This window comes from Sarcophilus harrisii, chromosome 5, assembly GCF_902635505.1.
Source record: "Sarcophilus harrisii chromosome 5, mSarHar1.11, whole genome shotgun sequence".
Classification (NCBI taxonomy): Eukaryota; Metazoa; Chordata; class Mammalia; order Dasyuromorphia; family Dasyuridae; genus Sarcophilus; species Sarcophilus harrisii.
Window position 1 is genome coordinate 275,838,910 of NC_045430.1, and position 23,712 is coordinate 275,862,621.

At 44.4% G+C, this 23,712-nt stretch overlaps 1 protein-coding gene across 1 annotated transcript in view; it reads left to right on the forward strand.

Annotated features, from left to right (window-relative positions):
• RAPGEF5 (Rap guanine nucleotide exchange factor 5) overlaps window positions 1–23,712 on the forward strand; it is a 227,159-nt gene that overhangs the window by 84,321 nt on the left and 119,126 nt on the right. Inside the window, exons 7-8 of the mRNA XM_031940640.1 lie at window positions 3,668–3,716; window positions 22,301–22,374. Coding sequence (XP_031796500.1) covers window positions 3,668–3,716; window positions 22,301–22,374 — 123 coding nt within the window. The remainder of the gene's footprint in view (window positions 1–3,667; window positions 3,717–22,300; window positions 22,375–23,712) is intronic.

Sequence of the window (23,712 nt, forward strand, 5' to 3'; positions counted from 1 at the left end):
TGCTTAGAGCAGCCTTCTCAGCCCGAGGAAAGTATTTTCTGTTGTTATCTTTAAAAACTTCAGAGTTTATTTTAAAAATAAATGTTTGTTTTCCCGTGGAAGTAAAGATTAAAGGAAAGCCAAGTCCCTGAGCGTCCTGGAACATTGTGGTCTGGACTCCCTGGGAGACATTGCCACCACCTATGTTAAGTAAGCTCCGATGCTAATGGGATTCTGGGTAAAAGTTAGTTTACATTCCATAAACTTGGAGTTTTTCCTGACTTGCAATGATTTCTGGGTGATGATAGAGAGATTAGAAGTCGTCCAGGAGGAACTCAGGCCAACAGTCCAGGCAACAAGCACCTACTATGTGCCAGGCACTGTGCTAAGTGCTAGGAATATAAAGAAAGGCAAAAAATGATTTACAGATTAGGTGTAGAGAGGATAAATTGGTGGATTCTGACAGTAGAAAGGTTTCTTGTAGAAGAAGAGGTTTTAGTTGAGATTGGAAGGAAGTCCGGAGGTCATGTTAGGACAGAGAGCATTCTTGGGAAGGGAGACAGCCAAGGAAAATGCACCAGACTGGTGGGAGTAAGAATTAACTGCTGACCCCAAAAGAGAAAACGCCAAGTTGTTTGGGATCATTTAGTTTAGGGCAAAGCAGTGCATATTGGTGAGATGTTGTGTGTTATGGAGGAAAAGTCTTAAATTTCAAATTGAGACCCGACTTCATATCCTGTTTCTGAGAGAAGTGTGATGCTAATAAATCACTGAACATCTTTGAGCTCAGTTACTCTGTCTGTAAAAGGGGTAGAGTAGTGTTGTTGTTGTTGGGAGGCTAGTTAGGAGGATTAAAGGACACTCCCCATCCTCATGAAAATAAAAACCCTCAAGAAAAAATAAGTTAAAAATAAAGAGAAGGATAGAGAGAGAAATAGAGAATGTTTTGATCTGTATTCAGACACAATTGGTTCCTTCTCTGAGTATGGATGACCATCCCAGAACATTGCTATTGTTTTCTATACAATATATTTCATTTTGTTCATGGAAGACTTTTCAGGTTCTTTTTCCTGAGAGCATCCTGCTCATCATTTCCCAGAGAACAATGATATTCCATCAGAGAAACTTGCTTTGGAATTTTTTTTTCCAAATACTATGGTTAATTGTATTCTCCCCATTTATTCTCTCTCTCCTTTCACCCTGTCCCTTCTCAAAAGTATTTTACTACTGATCACTCCCTTCCCCAATATGCCCTCTTTTTATCACCCTCTCCCTCCTTCCCAATTCCATTCCCTTCCTATTTTCCTTCAGGGTAAGATAGATTTCTATACCCCTATTGAGTATATATCTCATTTCCTATTTGAGCCAATTCTGATGAGAGTAAGGTCCATTTACTCCCCCTCTCCTTCCCTTCTTTCCCTCCACTGTAAAAGCTTTTTCTTGCCTCTTTTTTATTGCAGATAATTTGCACCATTCCACTTCTCCCTTTCCTTCTCCTCCAGTACATTCCTCTCTCACCCCTTAATTTCATCATTTATAAAAAGATTCATAGCATTTTCACTCTTTTTGTTGTTTGTTTGAATTTTATTTTCTTTCTCATTTTCTCCCTTTTGGATATAATTTTTCTTGTGAAGCACAATAATTATAGAAATATGTATGGAATAATTGTATGTGTTTAATATAACATAAAATAAAATAACATAAAAACATTAAAAAATCCATAAAATGGATTACTTGCCTTCTAGGGGAGGGCATAGGGGAAGGAGGGGAAATTTGTGTTTTGCAAGGGTCAACGTTGAAAAATTAGCCATGCATGTTTTGACGATAAAAATTTTAATAAAGTAAAAAAAAAATAAAATCCTTCAAAACAGCAAAAAAAAAAAAAGAAATCATCCCTCCATATTCAACTCACACTCAAGCCCTCCAACTATATATAGTCCTAACTTCCATAATAATGAGAACGTTCTAATGAGTTACAAGTATTATTCTCCCATGTAGGAATGTAGACAGATAAACCTTATTAAGCCCCTTATGATAGCACTTTCCTGATTGCCTCCTTTTGCTTCTCCAGAGTCCTATATTTGGAAATCAAATTTTCCATTCAGCTCGGAGAGACCTCAGTTTTTTCATCTGTAAAATAGAGATAATAATAGTGTCTATCTCCCAGGGTTGCTTTAAAGTTCAAACGAGATCATATTTGTAAAGCCCTTTACAAGCTCCAAAATGCTATTGTTATGTGAAGATGCACAAAGATGGGGGCACACATATGTGTCCTCTCTCCAACATGTGCTTTCTTATGGCTCCATGGGGACCTTTGGCTCATGAAGTCTGCAGCATAGAGGGATGACTTCAGCAAGCCAGAAAGGTTTCAGGCTGGCATGACCACCTGTGTTCTAAAACAAAAGAAAGCGGGAGATGTAATGGGCTGAAGCTCTGGAAGCTCTCATTGCACTGAGGTCCCTCTTAGCACTTGAGGCTAATTAGCAATTGGACAATACTCTATTAATATATGCTTGGAGAAAGAATGGCCCCTCCCACCCTCTGTACAAGTCTGATGTGTTGTATAGGAGATTAAGTAGAAGATTTGGTGGGTGGAGCCTGAGAGGTGGAATCACTGCTGGCCGGATTCATGTCAAAGATGCTCTCACTTTGTATTGCCATTCCCCTTCACCTATGCAAAGAATAAAGATCAAGCATTTTCCCTTATTCTGACTCCAGCTGATTTTAATATACTCTGGGTGTGAGCTTGTCTGGCTGCCCGGTGATGAATTTTTCAACTATGACAGTTTCAAAAAGAGTTTCTTCCAAGGCACCAAGGGATCTGCCCTGGGGGAGGATAGCATCCTATAGATTGATGAACATGCATATGGATGTATTAGTGACAACCAAAACAAAGGGGAAAGTCATTAGCAAATTCCTGCCTTATCATTTCAGCTTCAAAGAGCTTAATTAATGTATCATTACCTGAAAATATTGATTTGGGGTTTGGTCTCTAGGGAAATTCTCATTTCCTTTCCATTCATAGGAAGCCAGTGGTTATGGTAAGGGAGGAAAAGGACTTCAATTAGAGAAATTTCATTGGGGCTAAAGATAAGGGAAAACCAACTGGAGCTTCCCAAATGAATGTTCCGACCGAATCTTCCACTGCTGGTGTTAGTCACCTTGACCTTTAGCCAGGGAAATGAAGTCTTGGTCACCTTCTGCCTGTCCTCTAGGTAGATATAAGCAGCCAGCAGCTGTGCGTTATGGATTGGATTTGGACTTGGAAAATCTGAGTTCAGATTTTGACTCAGGCCCTTTTAATCTGTGAGAACCTGAGAAAATCACTCATCTGTCTTCTTTTAGATTCAGTTTCCTCAGCTACAAACCAGAGATAATAATAATATAATATCACAGGGATGTTGTAAGTCTCGAGTGAAATGGCTTATTTCAAGCACTACATAAATCATAAGTATTATCATGATTATTGTTATATTTCCTAAGATCAACAAAACATCCATATTCTGGTCTAAAATTCACCAACAAGTTTGGTCAGTAAAACAAACAGAACTAATAAAGCCAATCCTGAACTGTGGCTAAAAGGGAACAGCCACGTCATCTGAGCAGAATCCCTCAGTACACAACAGGAAATGCACCAATGGAAGTTTATCTTTTTCTAATTTTGCCATTTTTCCTTGTGTGACATTAGGTTCAGAGGGAACTTGCTGCCGTCATTGCTTTCAAAGCCAGGAAGGCAGGTGAGTCCATTTGGAGCGCTCTCTCTTTGGGGAAGGGGTGGGATTCTTTCACATTTCATGATCCCTGTGTGTGATGCATGCCTACTTAATATATTTGCTTGATTTAATATATTTCAGGGTTGGTTTTTTGGTTTTTTGATGGAAAAAGCAGGGAGAGGCAGATAGCCTTGCCTTGGAAGTCTGCTAAAATAATGATCATCCTCCATCTTAGCCCATGACTAAAGGACCAGGGCCCTTTTCGACCAGATGTTGTGATGGACAGGGACACTGACTAAAAACAAAAGCATTTTTTGGCATTTAGTATTAACTTTTGTTCAAGAAATAAAGCTGTTAAAACTTCCTTAAAATAAGCACCTTTAAAACTATTCTCTGTGAAATTGTGTGAAAATATTTAAAGATTTTTTTACATTGTCATTACATATTTCTAAGCTTAGGAGGCAGAGTAATATAAAGAAAACATTTATTCCTGCTCATATTAACTAATTAATGATCAAATGAGTTGACAAGTAAAACACTTTGTAAATCTTAAAGTGCTATATTAATGCCTACTGTTATTGCTATTTATTTTCTAACTCTGTGTCAAACACCATGCTAAGCACTAAAGACAGAAATACAAACAAGACATCTCTACCCACTGAGGGAAGACTTCATGTATAGGTGGGCTGGGAAGCAGGAAGTAGGGAAGGGGAGGAAAGAAGAGTTAATAAGGGAGGAAATGAAGTTCAGAGAGTAAGTTAAGCCAGGACACAAATGAGCATGTCTAGGATTCTTTGTGATCTGCCTTTGCCCCCTCTGACTGTAAGCTCTCTGGTTAAGTGGAACAGATTTCATTCTCAATGGGTTATGAATGTGATCCTGAAGCAGGAAGCCCAGGGAGAGAAAGGGGAGTTTCCAGTTGCCAGTCAGTGTCTTTGACTCAGCTTCCCTTATTTCTAATAGAAACGTTGAATACTTCCACTTCCCACAATTTGGTCTATTGTCTTTAATCTATTGTCTCCTCTATTCCTGATCACCCCGATATAGCCAAGATCATCAGTTGCTTTTGATTCTTAGAATTCTCTCTTAACCACGCTCATTTCCCCAGCTAAAGGACATCATCTTCTTACAACTAAAGGCATTCTAACAGCCTTCTTCCAGCTTTTCTTACCTATTTTTTAAGGAAACTGAGGGCATGAGCAAGTAGTTAATTGTGGGAATGGGGTAAACCACATGTGCTCTATCTTGTGACTCGATTCTGGAAAAGCTTGCTTTCTGTTCAGTTATGGATCCAATCCCAATTCTGTCTTGTAAGAAAACTGTATTCACTTGTGGGCATTGTGTTGTTTGAAGCCAATCCCGTGTGGCTGGGAAGCTGGACCACTTCTCCTTGCTGTTTAGAGAGCCCTAGCTAAAGACCCAGGCTATGGCCACCAGAAACCCACACAGATCCAAAGGTGGCTGCAAGGGATTTTCTCGCATTTGCAAGTCTTAGGAAACCCATGTTTAATTTGGAAACTGGCCCTGTACTGACATATCAGTTATCGTTCCCATGTCCCCATGATTGTTTACAGACCCTTGTGGGTAAAAAAGGTATCTCCTTTTCTGAATTCAGGGAATTACTTCTATTTGCTCTTTCCCTCCTAATCTGGAATCTTCCTCATCTTTCCTCCAATTAGAAGTCAGCTTACCCAATGTTGCATCCTTTCTTTTTAATTACTTGGTCTTCTTTGATTATCTTTCCCCATATTGGGGGGTCCAGACCTAAGCTAAAGCGGTCTGGCCCAAGCTTTTGAGCAATTGCCACGCATTGTTTAATAAATCAGTACATTTGGAAAATGGAACCTTTATTTCCCCAGTCACTTCATCTTTCACCCTTTTTCTGATCCAGGAGTTCTTACCCTTTGAGGTGTCATGAACTCCCTTTGTATCCTGGAAAGGCTTCTCCAAGCCACGCTTATAAATACATAAAATAAACTGCATGGGATTGCTAAGGAAACCAAATATTCATGAAAATAAATCCAACTTCACGGACCCCCTGAAATTCATCCACAGACCCCTGTTTTAATCAGTTTTGGCTTCCTCATACATCAACTTGATGTGTCTCTCTGTTCCTCAAGTGATGTTGCCCTGCTGATTTTAGCCCCCCAGCCAGAGCTCTCCCTAAATTGCTCTCCGCATCTTTATCCAACCAAATCTCCCTGAAGCATCATAGGTGTGAGCGAGCCGAGCCGGTGGGCCGCTTTTTATCAGCAGAAGTCTCAAGGCAGGAAGTCTGCAACATTCAGCAAGACATCTTGGGGGCAGTTTGCCTCAGCAGCTAATAACAGATAAGGAGTTGGGATTCAGGAAGTGTGGGGAGGGGGGCCTGTTCTACCGACCCCCAGGGGCTAAGCCGTGCAGGTATTTCTTCTGGAGAGTTTGCCCAACTTCCAGAGCAGAAGGTGAAAGGGCTGATAGGATGTCTTTCTACTCTCTGGCTTCTTTGAGAGTCTCAGTTCCCAGGAGAGAGTGTGTAGCATAGTAGAGACTGAACTGGCCTTTTGGTTGGCAAGAACTGGTTCAAGCTCTGCTTTTGTCACGTATTGGCCATATGACCCTGGACAAGTTACTTAATTTATCGGTTCTCCAGACCATTCTTTAAAAATAGTATATAGGTTTCAGAGGAGGTGCTGACCTGCTTTGGGAGAAGAAGGTTCCATACTGGAAGTTTTCCACAAATAACTCACAGTCCAAAAAAAACCTCACAATATTTTGAGATAGGAAGAAATAATTGAACTCTTAAAAATCAGAATAAAATAAAGACTCTAAAGAGACAGAAAAGACTTTAAGCCAGTCGATGTTGAAGGAAAGAATAACATGATATAGAGGAGGAAGAGAAAGAGAATAAATAGACTCTTTGGAGCATCTCTCAATGCCTCATTTTCCTCATCTGTAAAATGGGTATAATAGCACCTGCCTTTTAAGGTGGTTGTGATGATCAAATGAGATAACGTAGGTAAAGGGCTTTGTAAACCTTTTATTTTTCATTCCTTTTAGTCATTTCCAACTTTCTGTGACTCCATTTGGGGTTTTCTTATCACAGATATTGGAGTGATTTGCCATTTCCTTTTCCAACTCATTTTACAAGTGGGGAAACTGAAGCAAATGGGATTGAGTGACTTACCTGGTGTCACATAACTAGTAAGTCTCCTGATTCTAGGCCTAGTGCTCTATTCACTGAGCTACCCAGCTGCTCTTGTATACCTTAAAGCATCATAAACATATAACCTATAATTATTATTAACATGATCATTTCAGCCCATCATTCTGCCCACTGAGATATCCTATGGTCCCGATTCCGTCATCCGGTGTGTTATTTACATCTCCTAATTTTGTGTGATCTGCACATTTCATAATCATGTTATCACGAGCCTTTATTGAAGTCATCCATAAATGTGCCAAAGCTTTCCCAATGGAGTTCCTTTCAGAAGGTGATTGATGGATTCCTCCTATCTTTCCTCTATCCTCTCACTCTCATAGCCCCAGCAGTTTCCATTTATGAGTTCTTGAAATATTGTGTCCAAGATTATTTTTTTCTATAACAGTTTTCAAGTTCAGTGATTCTTCAATTCTCTCTGACCTGATTTCCAGATCCATTGTTTTTTTTTTCCCTTTATCAACCATCTTATATTTTTTTCTATTGTTGAATCTTTTGACTCTGTTCTCGTTGTTTTGGTTATCTCACAAAGTTATTCATTTCTGTTTAGTCTATTCCAGTTTTCAGAGATTCTATTTCTTTGGAAGGCTCAGACGGCATTCTGCGGAGCTACTTGTTCTCTGAATTCTTTCCTCAATAGTTTTTCAGTAACTTCTTATTTCTTGCTTAATTTCTTCCAGGATTTCTTAGCTGTTAAGTGTCTGAGGCAAAACTTGAACTTGAATTTTTTGGCTCCTGGCCTCAGGCTCTATCCATTGCACACATCTTCTCATTAGATTTCTTTTCTTTCTTTTTTTCTTTTTTTGCTGAGGCACTTGGGTTAAGTGACTTGCCCAGGGTCACACAGCCAGGAAGTGTTAAGTGTCTGAGGTCCCATTTGAACTCAGATCCTCCTGATTTCAGGGCTGGTGCTCTATCCACTGTGTCACCTGGCTGCCCCCTCTCATTAGATTTCTTGATCATTATTCAGTCTGATGTGGGATTCTAGAATCGGGGAGGTGGCAGATGGGATTTCACCTCTCATTCAAGCATCTTGACCTTTAGGTTATGTATAGCTGTGGGTTTTTTTAAAAAAAAGATCAAGAAACCAGAGTACCTTGGCCAGAGTCACTTGCTGCTGAGTAGCTGAAGTGAGATTCAAACCCAGGTCTTCCTGCTCTGTGAAATGAAGAGATCCAACGATGGCTCAGTTCAAGCCCCACTTCTGAACCTACTGGCTAGTGTCCTGGCCAAATAAGTGCTGGAGACAACTCTCTGCCTCATGTGTGGGAGAAGGCTCTAACTTATGCTGGTGGATATTATTTCCTTACCAGGGAGTTCACTATATGGGTGAAATGGTAGGATTAGTCTCTATCCCTATATTTCTTTAAAAACAAAAAACAAAAAACAATGATGGCCGGCCGACGGTTCAGGTAAACCCTTTCCTAAAATCCTATTTGGACGCCCACAATGGCTATTTCTGTGGTGATCCAGCCAAGTCTCAGATAGGTGTTGTTCCCAGTGGTTGGTTGAATTTAAAAGCTGATAGAGTGGGGGATGATTCCTGACATCTGCAGTTCATCGTGATCGAGCATCTTTTTTGTTTGTCTGTTACCGGCAGGACTTTGGAAGTACAAAAGAATTCCAGGTGGGAAAACAAATAGCTAATTTTGCTGCAACTGACAATCTCGGAGATTCCCTGGGATGTTGGGAAATTAGGAGACTTGGCTAAGTTCACCCAGTCAGTATGGACGTCTCTCAATCCCCTACATCACACTGACTCTCTTGTCTTAGTCTATTCCAAGAATGTTTTATTATTTTGAAGAATGAATGTTCCTACTGCCATATAAAGGAGCTGGAAAAATATTCCAAACCCCCAAACTCAAATCCTTTCATGTATTTCATGGATTTTTGTTGCTCATTTTGAAGGGAATGATTTTTTAAATATTCCAGTCAAATAACTTAGTTTGTCTTTGAACCTGCCTTTTCTTTAAAATTTGGCCCTTTAAACCCAGAAGTCATGTTGAGGAGAATTTAGGAGGTCAGTCTCAGGAGGGTGAGATTGGACTGGATTCTCCCAATGTCCGGGAGGCCACTTTGGAGAGGAAGGAGCAGCCAGGAGGTTCTCACGCCGGTAAATCATCCTTATCTTGAGTTTCCTCCTCCCTTTTGGTGTTTCAGGATGAGAGGATTTACTGAGCCTCCTTCTCAAGGTCTCATTGGCAGCCTGGAGTCAGCCTGAATGTTATTGTGAAAATACAAGATGACATTGGAAGTGGGGGTTGTTGTCAGGACTTGTGCTGTCTGTGCTGAAGGGTTTTAGATGATCAGAGCGTGGTGTCTAATTATTTTAAAATTAGAATTTTAACAGGAGGGGTGACTCGACATAATAATAATAATAATAAATAATAACAGATATTATAATAGTTTTTGTTTGGGTTTGCAAAGTCCTGAAGGTTAAAGGAACTTGTCCAGTGAAAGAGACAACCTTGTGCTCTCCTACTGCACCTCAAAAGCCTGGGATATTGGGAAGTTTTCCCCATCCTCCTAGTCCCAAATCTTCCTGACTTGTAATGGATGACTCCAGATACTTGACTTCTCATGAATCGCCAACATTGCTTCCCACCAGAACAGTTGTTTACAGCAAACAACCTCCCTTCCTTTGGGGAACAGCTCCTTCCGGTAGTTCCCCATCCAGCCCATCTCCTCTCACTCCTTCCTGTATCTCTGTGGAACAAGCCCCATCTTCACCCTTCCATGATTTTGCTCAACTACAATCTACTGGCTCCATCTCTTTTTTGGTGGTTTGCTTTGTTTATTTTTTGTTTTGTTTGTTTTTGTTTTTTAAGTCATGAAGATCATTTTGAGGCTGGGGACTTGGATACAACTCGAATCTGACATTTTATTCATTTTAAATTTGATGTTTTGCAAATGAGAAAGAAACAGGACAGGCCACGCGCAGGAGTAATTGGTGACGATGGAGCAGATGTTCTCTCAATTTCCCTTCACGCTCCCACTGGGGCAAAAATCGCGCTTGCCTCCCAGCCCTCCCTCTCCAATCCCATGACTCCGTTTATTATAATTAGAGACATTAAGTCCAAATGATCAGCCGTGGTTCCCGGGTATGCTCTAACCCAGAAACCCTCTCGCAGTTGTCTGTGTAGCTGATGAGGCTCCAGACCTGGGGACTGAGTCTTCAGGATTATGGGAAATTTAGGAAATGATGAGGCGAAGGTGGAATAACATCCCATCATCCACTGGAGGCCAGTGAGTTGGCAAAGGATCAGCAGAAGAAATGGCCACTAATAGGGACATTCGATTATCTCTGACTTCCATTTGCTTCTGGGAATTCTATGAGAGCCTTCTTTGACATTTGTAAAATGAGAGTATTCAATATTTGTGTTTCAATTCAATTTGACAGCCGTTCATTAGGGGCCTGCAGTGTACCAGGGCCTGGCCTAGGGACTGGGAATAAAAAGACAAGCAAATCTCCTCCTTCTCTCAAGGATTTTCTATATGAGGGTGGGGCGGGCTCTGATGAGCACACAGAGGACTAAAAATGAATAAAAATCATGTAAATTAGCTTCAAGAAGGGGGGAGTGATGACTGTTGGGTGAGGAGAGACCCTTTGTAGGAGCTCAGATCCAGCCAAGTCAACAGATTTCCAACTTGCCTCCACAAGGCACTGTGCTAAGTGTTGGGGAGCATATCCCAGCCTTCAGCTGGAGGAAGGGGGCTCCCAGGGAAAGAGAGGGGGAGAAGTTCTCCCAACTGGGAAAGAAAGTGTGACTAGGGTTGGCCCCCGCACTTGGAGGCTCTGGAGGAGCTAAGAAGTCATAGGAAAGGGCGGGATCTTTGGTGAGAAGAGCTCTTCCAGCCTGGGACAGCTGTAGGTATTGGAAGCTGATGGAGCCACAATGGAAAGAAAGAGCATGGGAAAGCAAAGCTCGAGACATTGTGGCTTAAGCAGCATCCGGCTGTTAACAAGTACTGCTCTGAGTCTGAAGGGTTGCTGAGATTTCTCGTGATCGTGGGACCCAGGCTTCTGGGCCCAAGCCCGCACCAGCCGCAGTATTTACAAGTTTGCTCTTTGTACCACCTTGGGGAGGACTTGGGATTCGAGGGCGTTTGGCTCGGCCGCCAAGTCCTCTGTGACTGGGGGAGTCCCGGATTTCCCTCCCCATGAAATCCAAGAGTTGCTCTCTGTGACCTTGAAGGTCCCCAGTGCTCCTAAGTCAGTGATCCCCTGGGAGATACTGGGAGCCCCCATCCCTTAGGAGCGGGAAGTGGAGCAAGGCGCATCTCTGCCCGTCTGAGGGTGGCCGCCCGCCGCCGGGCCCCAGGAGCGTTGCTGAAGATAAGGAAACATAGTCTGTGCATTTTCTTTGGGGGCTGAGGAGAATGAGGAGGGGGCTGCAAATGGCTGCCAGTGCCCGGCTCTGGGCCCGGATCTGCTGCGTGGGGGCTGGGGGGGCCGGGGGGCCCCGAGCTGCCGGCTCTGTGTCTGTCCCCAAGGTCAAATGGAAGCTAATGATCCTTTTCCTGCCAGAGAGGTGAGCGTCAGAGCATGTAACGGGTTCTTAATGTGTGTGTGTGAGACAGAGACAGAGACAAACACACAAAGAAACAGAGACAGACACAGAGACAGACACAGAGACACAGAGACAGAGAAAGAGACAGAGACAGAGAGAGAGACAGAGAGAGACAGAGACATATACACACAGAAACAGAGACAGACACAGAGACAGATAGACAGAGAGACAGAGACAGAGACATACACACACAGAAACAGAGACAGAGAGAGAGACAGTGACACACACAGAGACAGGGATACAGAAACAAAGACATACACAGAGAGACAGAGAGAGATAGTCAGAGAGCCAGAGTCAAAGATGCAATACACACAGAGACAGAGATAGGAAACAGAGACAGTGACACACACAGAGGCAGAGACAGACACAGAGAGAGTGAGACAGACAAACACACACACAGAGACAGAGACACATACAGAGAGCCGGTACAAGAGTGAGCTCCTCATGCCATACCATGCCATGCCTCCTGGGACTTCCTGGCTTCCCCTCCTGCTTGTGTGCCCCTGTGCCCCTGCGTGTGCCAGCCTCCAGATCAGAAGTCCCTAATGCAATCAGAAGCCTCTTCCTTAACGATTTCCGGTTTGCCTTTGTTTCTTTAATGAGCTGATTGTGGCAGCCGATGTGGGCTGGGCTCAGCCTGAGGCAGAGTGTTTCTGGCGGGGTGGGGGCCACCATTGCTGCCTGGGAGTCTGGGAAAGGGGAATGTGGAGGGCACTTGGGGGAGGATAGAGTCTGTGCTAACTTAGGCTCACTCAATCCCCGTTGATCTAATTTACTCCTTGGGGTGCTGGGGGGTTGGGGAGCCAGCTCCACCAGCCAGACTGTGAATTATTAGTGAGGGGCTCATCAGAAACCAGATGCCGGGTGTAGTCGAGGAAATTGAATAAAAGTCTCATGTTTAGGAGGGACAAAGTGAAATTTGTTCCCAACACTCACTTGGAGAGCTGAGGCTCCGGGTGCAGCTTCCTGCTCTCGGGGTGCAGGTGGAACTGACCTTTGGGCTCCGTCTTGATGTTGTCTGTTGCTCCCCCCCCCCTTTTCTCACTCACAGCAGTAGCATCCGAGTTAAGGCCCCTACTGCCCCCCCTACTTGGGGCTTCTAGGAACTCTATCCCCTGGGTCTAGGGGCATTTCCCCAGGGCTTCTGGGGAGTCTCCCTGCTCTAGCCCTGCTTCTGGCCTTGGCGCTCTGCCATGTTAATCTTCCTAATGCACAGATCTGACCCTGTCACCCTTTACTCTCCCCACCCCCAAATCTTGGCTGGTTCCTCCTGCCTCAAGGGAAAAGTGAAGTCCTGAGGGACCCATTTCCAGCTCCCACAATCCAGCTCCTCCTTCCTTTTCCAGCCTTGTTTCCTGGCCCTCCCCGTTGCTACTCTCTGCTCCATTCCCACAGGTCTGCTCATGGCCCCCTTTCCATTCCCACCTTTGCCCCCATCTCACCCCCATCTCTCAGGAGCCCCAGCTTCCTCTGCTGCCCAGAGACGGGCCTCGTTCCTGCTCTGTGTGAGCGCCATGTGCTCTGTACTTCCTCCAGATTCGGTCCATGTGACCAATCAGGAAAGAGGTGCAGGTGACCGGAGGGGCTGAGCCTGAGATGCTGCCTCCAAGACCAGACAACCAGGGAGCTTCTTTGGGGAACGAAGGCAACACCGGCCGGGCCAAGTCTTTTTGGAGATGTTGATTTGTTTCACCAGCGCCTTCATTTCCAGTATATCCTCCCCCCACTCTCTGCAGGGCCTTCTCCCTTGCAACAAAGATTAGAAAATTCCACTCAACCGTCCGCATGGGGCTAGCGTGATTCTCAAGGAGAAATTCTGCTAAAGTCCGTTATTCTTTCATCGTCTCTCATTTGGGCTTTTTCCCCTGGCAGATGCTTTCAAAAGAGAGATGGCTCCGCATAGAGACCGGGGCTTGGTTGCTGCTTTTTTGATGAGTAAAAAAGAAAGATTTTTTTGTCTCAGAGCTCAGAGCCATTGTGGGATCCTTTTCCTTATCATCCCATTTTTACTGATGGGATAAGTGAGGTTTACTCCCCAAGGATGAATTAAATACTGGTTTCTACTTAAGTCATTCAGCAAACAAAGATCAAACTAAAGAGAGCTGAGCTTGTTGACTCCCTGCCTTTTGTTTTCCCCATAAATATGCCTTTGTGGATTTGTTACTAGAAGTTATTGGTGAAAAGAGATAAAATAAGTTTTGAAGTCTCCAAAGTTTTCTCTCAGGTTATCAAAGGCCGTCCATCTGGTCCAGGCCAAAGCCTCCCACTTCGGCAGAGCTAATCCTCCGACTTGGAGCTCCCTCCTGGGCTGAACTCCATCGGCTGTGAGGGGGGCAAGCTCACCATCTGGCTAATCCCGGATGATGCTTCCAGTGCATCCCTCCTCCACATCTTGCCATCCTCCCTGTTGCTACCCCTTCTGGCTCTTGGTCTGGGAACAATCTGGGAAAGGTTATCATTCTTTCCGGCAGACTGACAGTGGATTGCCCCATAGGGCACATTCCACTCGCCATTCCTGGGTGACTTAACCCAGCCCTCAGCTGGAACATCAGTCCCATGAAAGGGGGGGCCATGTCACTCTTGAACTTGTATTTCTTTTACTCAGCACAGTGTCTGACATATAGTATAGACTTAATACATGTGCATTCATTCATTCATTTGTCCATTCATTCATTCACTCACTCTGGTAGAGGAGCCTCTCAGAGTATAGATCACGGCAGGACTTACCAGGTGGGGCACTTCGGGGAAGGAGCCAATAGTGCACTTAACCTCACTAAGCACCTGGCTTGAGCGTGGCCAAATGCCCGGGCACTGTGCCAGGCTCCAAGGATGCCATCAATGACAAAATGAGGCACAAAATTAACAGTCCCTGCTCAGGAGCTGCCATTCTCCCGGGAAGATACAGGAGTAGAAGGGAGAGTTATTTGAGACAGATGCAGAGGAAATGTGATATGATGGGGGAGAGGGAGTCAGTGCTGGGAAAAGTGCTGGGGGGCCAGGGGGCAAAAAGAAGTGGTCCCTGAGCAGGAAGGAGGACGGAGGACAGTCCAAGGCCTGGAGGCCCTAGGAGGGAGATGGAGTAACTAGGAGACAGCAAAAAGACCCATCTGGCTGGAGCTTTGGATGCCTGAGGAGATGTGGAGAAGTTCCAGGTGCACAATTTAAGGAACACAGATTTTGGAGTCAGAGGAAGTGAGTTCAAACGCTGCCTCTGTGCCTTATCCCCTTACTTGGGGATTTTCAGAACACTCTCTCCAGGTTTCTGTTTAAAGGAGGGGCTGGAGTCGGGGGCTTGGGGTCCTTGAGAAAGGAGGGATGATCCGGGCTGGAAAGAAATGCCCAGCAGAGGGGTCTGCTTTTCATCTCCCTCACCACTGGGACTCTTGCCCAAGGGGAGGGAGGGAGGTCCCTCTCCTGCTTGGCCACAGGGGAGGGGACATTTTTATTTTCAGTCTCAGCATCTGTACACTGAGGTCTCCATTAGTTCAATGACAGAATCCCTCCCGGGAATGGTCCCGTGTATTCCAATTCACACTATTCAAAATTAAAATTATGAAAAATACAGTTGGTCATTTCACTTTAGTGGAACTAAAATACACTTGGCAGCTCACAGAATAATTCTTTTAATGGCGTGGGGATTTTAAGAATGCTTTGCAGTCTGAAGGTCTGAGTTCAAATCCAGATCTTGGGTTTAGTACCTTATGGGACTTTGGGAAGGTGATTTTTCTTGCTCTGGGCCTCAAAGGAGGGGCTGAACAAGAGCGTCTCAAAGTCTTTTCCAGCATAAATGCTTTGATGTCATGAACCCGGGAGGCAGAATCTGGGCAGACTGGGGTCATAACAAATAACGGTAGATGTGATGTCACAAGTCTGTGGGGAATATGAAAAGCTCCATCATTTGGCCCGATTTGAGGGGGGAGAATCGGGGTGGGGGGCAGCAGTATTGCCCTTTGCTCTGTCCCTGACTCAGTGTGCCATGCTGGGCCAGGCCCTGGCCTCCCAGAGTTGACCTCGAGGCTTTTCTCACGAGAACATTTGCAGAATAAATAAGAACATTTGAAAACCTGTTTGTCCCAGAGGCGATAAATACTGAAGAAAATGACAAGAATTATGGCTATATTTTATTTTGGGGACATCCAGGCTGGCCTCAGCAGCCACAATGAGTGATTTTTCTGGGGGAAAAGTATAATCTTCAAGATATTTCATTTTAGGAGCTGGTTTGAACCAGTAAGAACAGGAAAGGGGCTGAGCCAGGAACCCAGTTAACTGGGGCCGAGCCAGGGCCATTTCCTGGTCCTCTGGGCTGGGCTGGGGTCTGAGCAATGATGGGTGGGGCAGCCTGTCCTTTCCCCCAAAAAGTGCTTAACATCTTGGCTTGGTGACTGAAACCTTTCATAATGGACATTCACTTTATGACCTTCTGAGACCAATTGAGGAAGTTCACACCTCTTTGTGTTATTGTTCCAGTCTGGCTGGCCCAGAACGCACCGGGACAAGTTTATCTTTCTTACCAGAAGGAAAAGAGTTGCCAGGTTGGAGGAGTTGGCCCATTGGGTCCCTCCTAGGCTTCAGGGGGTGGGGGTCTCTTGGGTGTGGGTGGGAGCTACTTGGGTGTGGGTGGGGGATCACTCCCCCATTGGTACACGTGTCGCTTTATTGAGGTTAAGGGAGTTGCCCATGATCATGTAGCTAGTTAGGTCTGAGGCCGGATTTGGACTCAGATCTCCCCCTCCCCAGGTCCAGAGCCCTGCCCCCTGTACCACCAGCTGTCTCAGGAAGCTTTAAGTGCTCACCCTGTGCCAAGCACTGGGCCAGATGGTGGGAGCACAAGCTCACAAAGACGGCCATTGCCTCAAGGCGTGCCGTAAGCCAGCCTCAGATACTTCTCAGCTGTGTGACCCTGGACAAATCACTTTACCCTGTTTGCCTCAGTTTCCTCATCTGTCAAATGAGCTGGTGAAGGAAAGGGCGAGCCCCTCTTGTATTTTTGCTAAGAAAACCCCCAAAGGGGGCGCAGAGAGTTGGCCACGACTGAAATGACAGAACAACAATAAGGAGAAAGCAAGGCCTTTTTCATCTGCTTGGAAATTCTTTGAACTCTGAGCACCGACTGTGAGCAAATTAAGCATCTTCACTTTTAACTCCCCAGTGTCCTTTGTTTTGGGGCCATCTCTGAGCTCCCCCTTCTCCCCACCTCTGCCTCATCCCTGTTTGTTCTTTGTACAGAAAATAGACATGAGGGGACCAGATGGACAGAGCTTTCCCTCCTTTTCTGTGCTGGCTGTTCACCCCAAAGAGAACTCTTGTGTCTGCCATGCTGCCTGTTCTGTCTATCAAGCTTTGGAGCAGAGTGAATTTCCTGGGATGATTATAAACTGGGAAAATAGGGTTTGGTTGGAACAAAAATTAATCTGTCTCTGTCTCTCTCTGTCTCTCTCTGTTTCTCTCTCTCTCTCTCTCTCTCTCTGTCTATCTCTTTCACTCTCTCTCTCTCTCTGTCTATCTCTTTCACTCTCTTTCTCTTTGTCTTTCTCTTACTGTCTCTCTGTCTCTCCATCTCTCCATCTCTCTGTGTGTTTCTCTGTGACTTTTTCTCTATCTCTGTCTCTCTCTGTCTCTGTATTTCTCTGTCTCTTTGTGTCTCTGTCTCTGCCTCTCTCTGTTTCTCTGTCTCTCTCTCTGTCTCTGTCTGTCTCTGCCTCTTTTTCTCTATCTCTATCTCTGCCTCTTTCTCTTACTGCCTTTTTCTGTCTCTTGCCTCTGTCTCTCTCATTGTATCTATATGTGATATTATGATCCCATAAACCTTTAACTTTTGGGAGCTCATTTAAAATGTACTTATTTGAACACTGTTTAAGTAGAGCCCATTGACATCCTTTAATTCTTTCTTTCCTCTCACCCTTTTTTTCCTTTCAAGTTTTGACGCGTGATTAAATCACTTGGGGGACTGTGGGAGTAAGAAGCTTTCTACCCATACAAACATTGTAATTTTGGGCAGATAAAAAGAGCGTACACTTACCGTGTGCCTGCCACTGTGCCGAGCCGTTATAGGACCAGAATTCGGAGGCATTTGATTCTACAGCAAGGTTAAGTTGCTCACCAGTAGGTCCCGCAGCCTTCTTAATTTTCTAAGCTAATTCTCACAGCTCAGATCTCCACTATATTATGATTGGGTGAGATATTTTTAAAAAGACAAGAATAAAGGCGATTTTTGGGGGGCTGTTGGTATATATGACCAGGTTTCTTTTCGTTTAAAAGTCACTCCTCATTTCTTTTCTCTGTGAAGGAGAAAAGCTCTTGGCTTGCATTGCCTCACAGGAGGGTCCTGGGTCTCGGCACCAGACCAGCTTTTGCAGGTTTTTTGGACATGTCATGTTCAAGGAAACAATCCCAGGGTCCCACCCTTGCTCTGGCAGCTTAGAACAATAAACTAAACAGACCCAATTGTGAAAGAATACCCCCTCCCAACACTGGCCAAAGCCAACATAATGGGAAACTCTCCCGAAGTGGGAAATTGCTTCTTCTTTATAGTTTATGACTTGAAATTCATTGAAATGGGGGAAAAAGGTCACAAGGGTGTCACCCTTTGTGGTCCTTGCCAAAGCTGTAGATTTGTTTTATGTGTATAAGTTTATGAGGCTGTTCATAAATCCTTCGAAGCCTGGGATTATTCATTTCCTTTCCCCCGGTGGGACACGAGAACCACTTGCTAAGCTATATTCTTATATTCTTACAGTAATGTTTCTTTGTCTTTTCCAAGAAAACGCTCTTAATTACGCATTCCCAATGAGAAGTGTGATTTCTTTGTAGAGATGCTGAGGTTAGGGATAGAAAGCCTGCCAGGCCCTTGAGGGGCCCTCTCTGTGCCATGTCAGGGGGAGCCCCTTTATCTCTCCAGGCTGACTTCTGCTTCTTTAGAAAGAGGAACCAGTTGTGGCCTCCTGTTGGTCCCGTGGCTGGGGCTGTTGGGTGTGAGGAGCCATGTGTCCAGATCAGGACAGTGGGTTTGACAGGGAATTTTTTTATTGTTTTGATTTATAGAGGATGCGAGATAGAAGGGCTCTGACTCCTCTCTGTCTTATGAGGGACTACCATGGGCATTAGGAAGTGACTCCATAGAATGCATAAGATTATAAAGGAAACCAATTATGGTAAAATATAATTTTCAGAATATTTAAAAAAAACAATAGATTAAGAACCTCTGCTTTAAGGTATACAAAATAATTTACATGCATTAATTATTTATTTCCTACAACAACCCTATAAAGGAGATAATTATTTCCTCATTTTACAAATGGGAAAACTGAAGCACAGATGATCAGGAATTCATCTGTAATGTACAGACTTAAAAAAATTATTCTGATTTAACCAACGCCAAAAAAGATGCCTTTCCCTATTCCTAGTGGACCAGAAATAGGAGAATATACATGTACCTAGAGAGCTGCCAAGATGCTGATTTACAGCTGGAAGAGCCCCTTCCTGGTGTGCCCTTTCATGGTTCCTAATGCCTTTAAGGGAAGTTCTTTAAGTTCTTAAAGGAAGCCTTTAAGGGAAGTTCTGCTCTTCTCCCCATTTTCCAGATGAACTTGACCCAGGTCACAGAATTGCATGAAACGATTAGAATCCAGACCCTTCTGATTGCAAGTGCTGTGATCCGTGCACTGTGCCCCGCTGCCTGCCAAAGAGGGGCCACAAATTACTTGCTCAGCGAGATCCACAGCCACTTGGGAGCTCCCTGGAAAACCAGGGTGGAGGGGGGTTTATATAAAGGGCCTGCCCTTTGTAGTCTTGACACAATTTAAATAATAAATAGCCCAAAGGGTATAGAAGACATTACATGGGAATAAGTGGAATATAGCAGGCCGCTGACCCAGGTCCGTATTTTCATAGTCATGGCCGAGGATGAGTTTGCCTGGAAGGGACAAGAGTCCATATGTCTCACACAGGTGATTATAGGGACAGAGGGGAGGCCATAGGCAGGTTCTCAATGGAAAGTACAAGAGAATTCATCCTCGATTTTACAGGCAAACAGAGGCTGCCATAGTGTGGGGTGGCAAGAGGCCCACCTTGATGGCAGTCACCTATGCACCTCCCCTCTCAGGCTGGAAATATAGGAGGCTTAATCTTAAAATGATCTATCATCCAGAGAACCCATCGCTCATGTGGAATATTGACAGGACAGGTTTTGGTTCTTAGCATTTACTAGCTCTGTGACCATTTTCTCCTTCCTGAACCTCAGTTTACCCATTTGTAAAATGGGGAAATAATTATTATAGTATCGGTATGAGAATGAATAATTAATATATGTAAAGCATTTTGCACACCTTAAAGGAGGGATCCTTAACCTATTGGTTTTTTTAAAAATATTTTGACAATATTTTACGATAATCAGTTTCCTTGTAATCCCATGTAATTTCATATTCACTTAACATTATTCTGAGAAGGGACAAAAATAATAATTAACATTTATATAGCACCTACTATGTGCAAGGCCCTGTGCTAGGTGGTTTATGATCCTTATCGCATTTGATCCTCACGATAAACCTGGGAGGAAACTACTATTATTTTTCTGCTCATAAGGACAATAACTACCCTTTCTATAGTGCTTACTTTGTGCCAGGCTCTGCCCGGGCCCACCCTCTTGTCCCTCTGAGCCTGCGGGCTGAGAGCCCAGAGATGACAAGCCTGGAGCCCAATTATAAGATAGCCAGGTATGGAGGAGATTGCAGGTTTTTGGAGTCCTAGATCTGGTCTTGCTAACTTTGATTTAAACTGAAAATCGGGTTCACCTCAATGAGAATTTGGTATAGAAACAGGATGTGATCTTCCCAGAGTCCCAGGAGCGACTCCCGGTGTAGGTCTAGGCAGTCAGGGCCCACCACATGGAGCATGTTTTCAATAATATCTTTTTAAAATCTGGCTTGAAATAGGCTTGTATCCTGCCCCCACTTCCAGTGAACCCCCTGGCACAGCGCTTTTATATGCTCTTCAGTGGCATTTGTTCCCCTGTACTTAGCACTTCCCCCGCCCCAGTTTTCCAAGGAAATAGGCTTGGTTTTTTAGGCTCCCATCCCTCCAGGTGGCCCTCACTTCAGGAAGTCCCTGGTTAGAGGCGTTGTGGAGACACGAACAAACCTGTTGGCTGCAAATAGGACAAAGCCGGCCTGCCCCGACTGCTCCTATCTGGCCTTCTGGGGCTCAGCGGGGAGAATGATGCAGGATCCCAGGAATTTGCTCACACAATCTCCCCTTCCTTTTTCTAAAGGAAAGCACTTTGCTAAAGCAGGGAGATTAGGCCAGCAAATAGCCCGGGGAGAGAGGCCATTGGGATCCGGGGGATTTCGTGAACCTGAGCTCTTTACTGCCTTCCAACAGTATTCTCATGATGGCTCCTTGTCTTCCAGTCCCCACATGTTGGGGACAGTGGAATATTGCAAGGGCTGAGAATTTATAAGAGTGTAGAGCAGAATCCTAACTCTAAAGCTGAAAAGGAGACCAATAAGCATTTGGTAAGCACTTAACTGTGTCCTAAATCTGGGGATACCCAGAGGAAAAAGTATATTTCTTGCCTTCAAGGAGATCACACTCTAATGGGGGCAGCAGTATAAATAATTTAAAAATATACAGGGAGTAGATGGGAAATAGTCTCAGAGGGTCAGTACCAGCAGGTAGGAAGACGGACAAGGACCCCTTCCAGAAGGGGAGATTTGAGTTGAGTCTTCATAGATGGTCTTTGGGAATGCCCATTTCCAAGATAATTTTTTGTGGTGGGACCCACCTTCTGCTGGTGAGCTCCTCTTGAATTGGCCCAGGCTGGGGTTCTGAGAAGTGATTCTCGTCATCATCACACAGATACGCCGCCAGAAAGGTTTGGATTAGAATGGAGAAGGGACATCCTCGAGAGGCTGCTCCTGGGGATTCTGCTGAGACCTAGAAGGGGCTGGAATTAGGAATAAAGCAATTCTGCAGATAGCATGATCAAAATAACCCAGAGATGCCTGAACTTCAAGAAGATCAGGGACAAAAAGCAAGTCCCCACAGGTCCCCAAATGCCATGGGCAGCCCCTTTTGTAGCAAAGAACTAGAAACAAAGTCAATGCTTCCTGGTTCAACAAACTGGTATGTCACTGTAAGGAGATATTACTCTACCATAAGAAAAAATGAATATGATGGATACAGAGAAGTTTGGGAAAATTTAGATAAACTAATGGAAAGTGAAGCAAGAAAAACCAGTTGGGAATCCCCCAACAACAAAACTTTCAGAACCGAACACTGTAAGATTATCCTGGCCAAGCTTGCCCCCAAAGAAAGGAGAGAAGTAACCCTCTTCTTGCTTCTTTGCAGAACTGGGAAACTATGGATGTGGAACACTACATATTATGACCTTTTCCAGTTTTGCTGAAAGTTTTTTTTTTCCTCCCCTTTTTTTAATTATAAAGGAAGAGATATGTGGATGTTAAAAAATTAATAAAATTTATTTTTTTAAAATCTAGGTATTAAAAAAGTTGCTGATTGAGGAATTCAGCATTCATACACTGTCATCCCCATGCCCCTGAAAACAATCTCTTGTTTTTCCCTTCTCCCCAACCAATTACTGAAATCATCTTGTTGACTCAGGCTTTGTTGAAATGGGGATGAGGGCTGCATGCTGACTTCTTCTTTTTCCATGACCACTGATCTCCCAGAGACAAAACAGTTGTGGTAATATTGCCTTTCAAAATATTATTCCCCAGAATTGGGCTGGCAGAAAAGAGACGCTTTCCAAACCCTCCCTTCCCCCCCAAACCTATCTGACTTGTATATTCCCTTCTGAGCACCCCCTCTGTTTATTGTTTTAGCTCTCGATCAAGATGAAGAGAGTGAGAATGCGCCAACAGCGGTGTCTGAAGATGACAGGCTCTCCGACTCCCAGGTATGGGAAGTTCCAAGGATGGCCTTAAGTGATAAGCTGCCCTTCCCCTATCCTGGGCTCTGGGAGGGCTTCGCTTGGGATGGGGGTATTACTAAGCGATATCGATCTCTCACCCTTATTTTGAGTAAATAAAACCATATTGCTGGGAATCAAATCTTTAACCTTCGTGTCAGAGATGGGATAAGAGAAGGGCACCAAGCTGGAATGCTGAGTCGAGTCCCTCTGGCAGATGTAGCCATGACATTTCGATGACATTTCCGACATGAAGAGAGTAAATCCAGCCCGGGGTGGATGCGGCTAAGCCCCAAATATTCTTGCAGCAGGAAAAATGGCTTAGATCGAACAGTTGTTCACTTTAGGCCAAAAATATGCCCTTTAAAGATGCATACCGTGGTCAGTTTTCTTTCCTTTATTTGCCACAAGTAGGGGATATCATCAAGAAGGAGCTTGATCGAGTCTTCTTAGTGGGTGCTGGGATGTCGTTTCTAGAAAAATGCTTTTTTGAGGTTGTTTCCCACTTAGACAATAACTGGCATCTCCAACTCTGACATGTTTAGTGAGGCGGGGATTATGGACCTGTGGTTTTTATCCATGAAGGGAACTCCCAGCGTGGACACTCACTTCACTGACGTCCATGGGTAATGTGTGTACAGCATATCATCTGGAAGAGCTGCCAGGAGTCCTGAGCACCTGGCTCATGGTCACACAATTAGATTACATCAAAACAGAACTTGGGCCTAGGACCCTTATTTCCAAGGCTGCCTCCAAGTCCATCAGGCCATACTGGCTTTCATCTTTCAGTTCACCCTTGAATGAAAGGTTGAGCTTGCAAATTACTTTCTTCATACATTCCTCCATTTCCACATTTTCATTATATCGGGCTGTCAGTACATGAAGGGCCTCTGATTTCACAAAAGTTATCTATATGTGAACTTCTCCTACCAGGATACACCACAACCCATGGGTTTGCTGAGTCACAGAGACAGAATCTATTAGGAATAAAATTATTCTGGAAATGGGAATTTGGTGTTAAGAGCACACTTATTTCCTACCCAAAAACAGGTTTGTCTCATCAGATACATCAGTGAATGGGTGATCTTTGATTTGGGACTCCCCTGAAACATGACAGAATGGGGTTCCCCTATTCTGAGCCATTCAGGGCATCTATACAACTTCTGGGGCTCTGCCCAGAGGCTTTGTTCTATTTTGTGGGTACCAGTACGGCCCCTGGTAATTCCCATTCTTGCTACGTGAGCCCCATGGAGCCAGCCTGTGCTCTCCAAGGTCAACCAGGGGAGCATAGGCTGTAGGAGGTTGTTCTAGGCTGAGCAGGTTCTT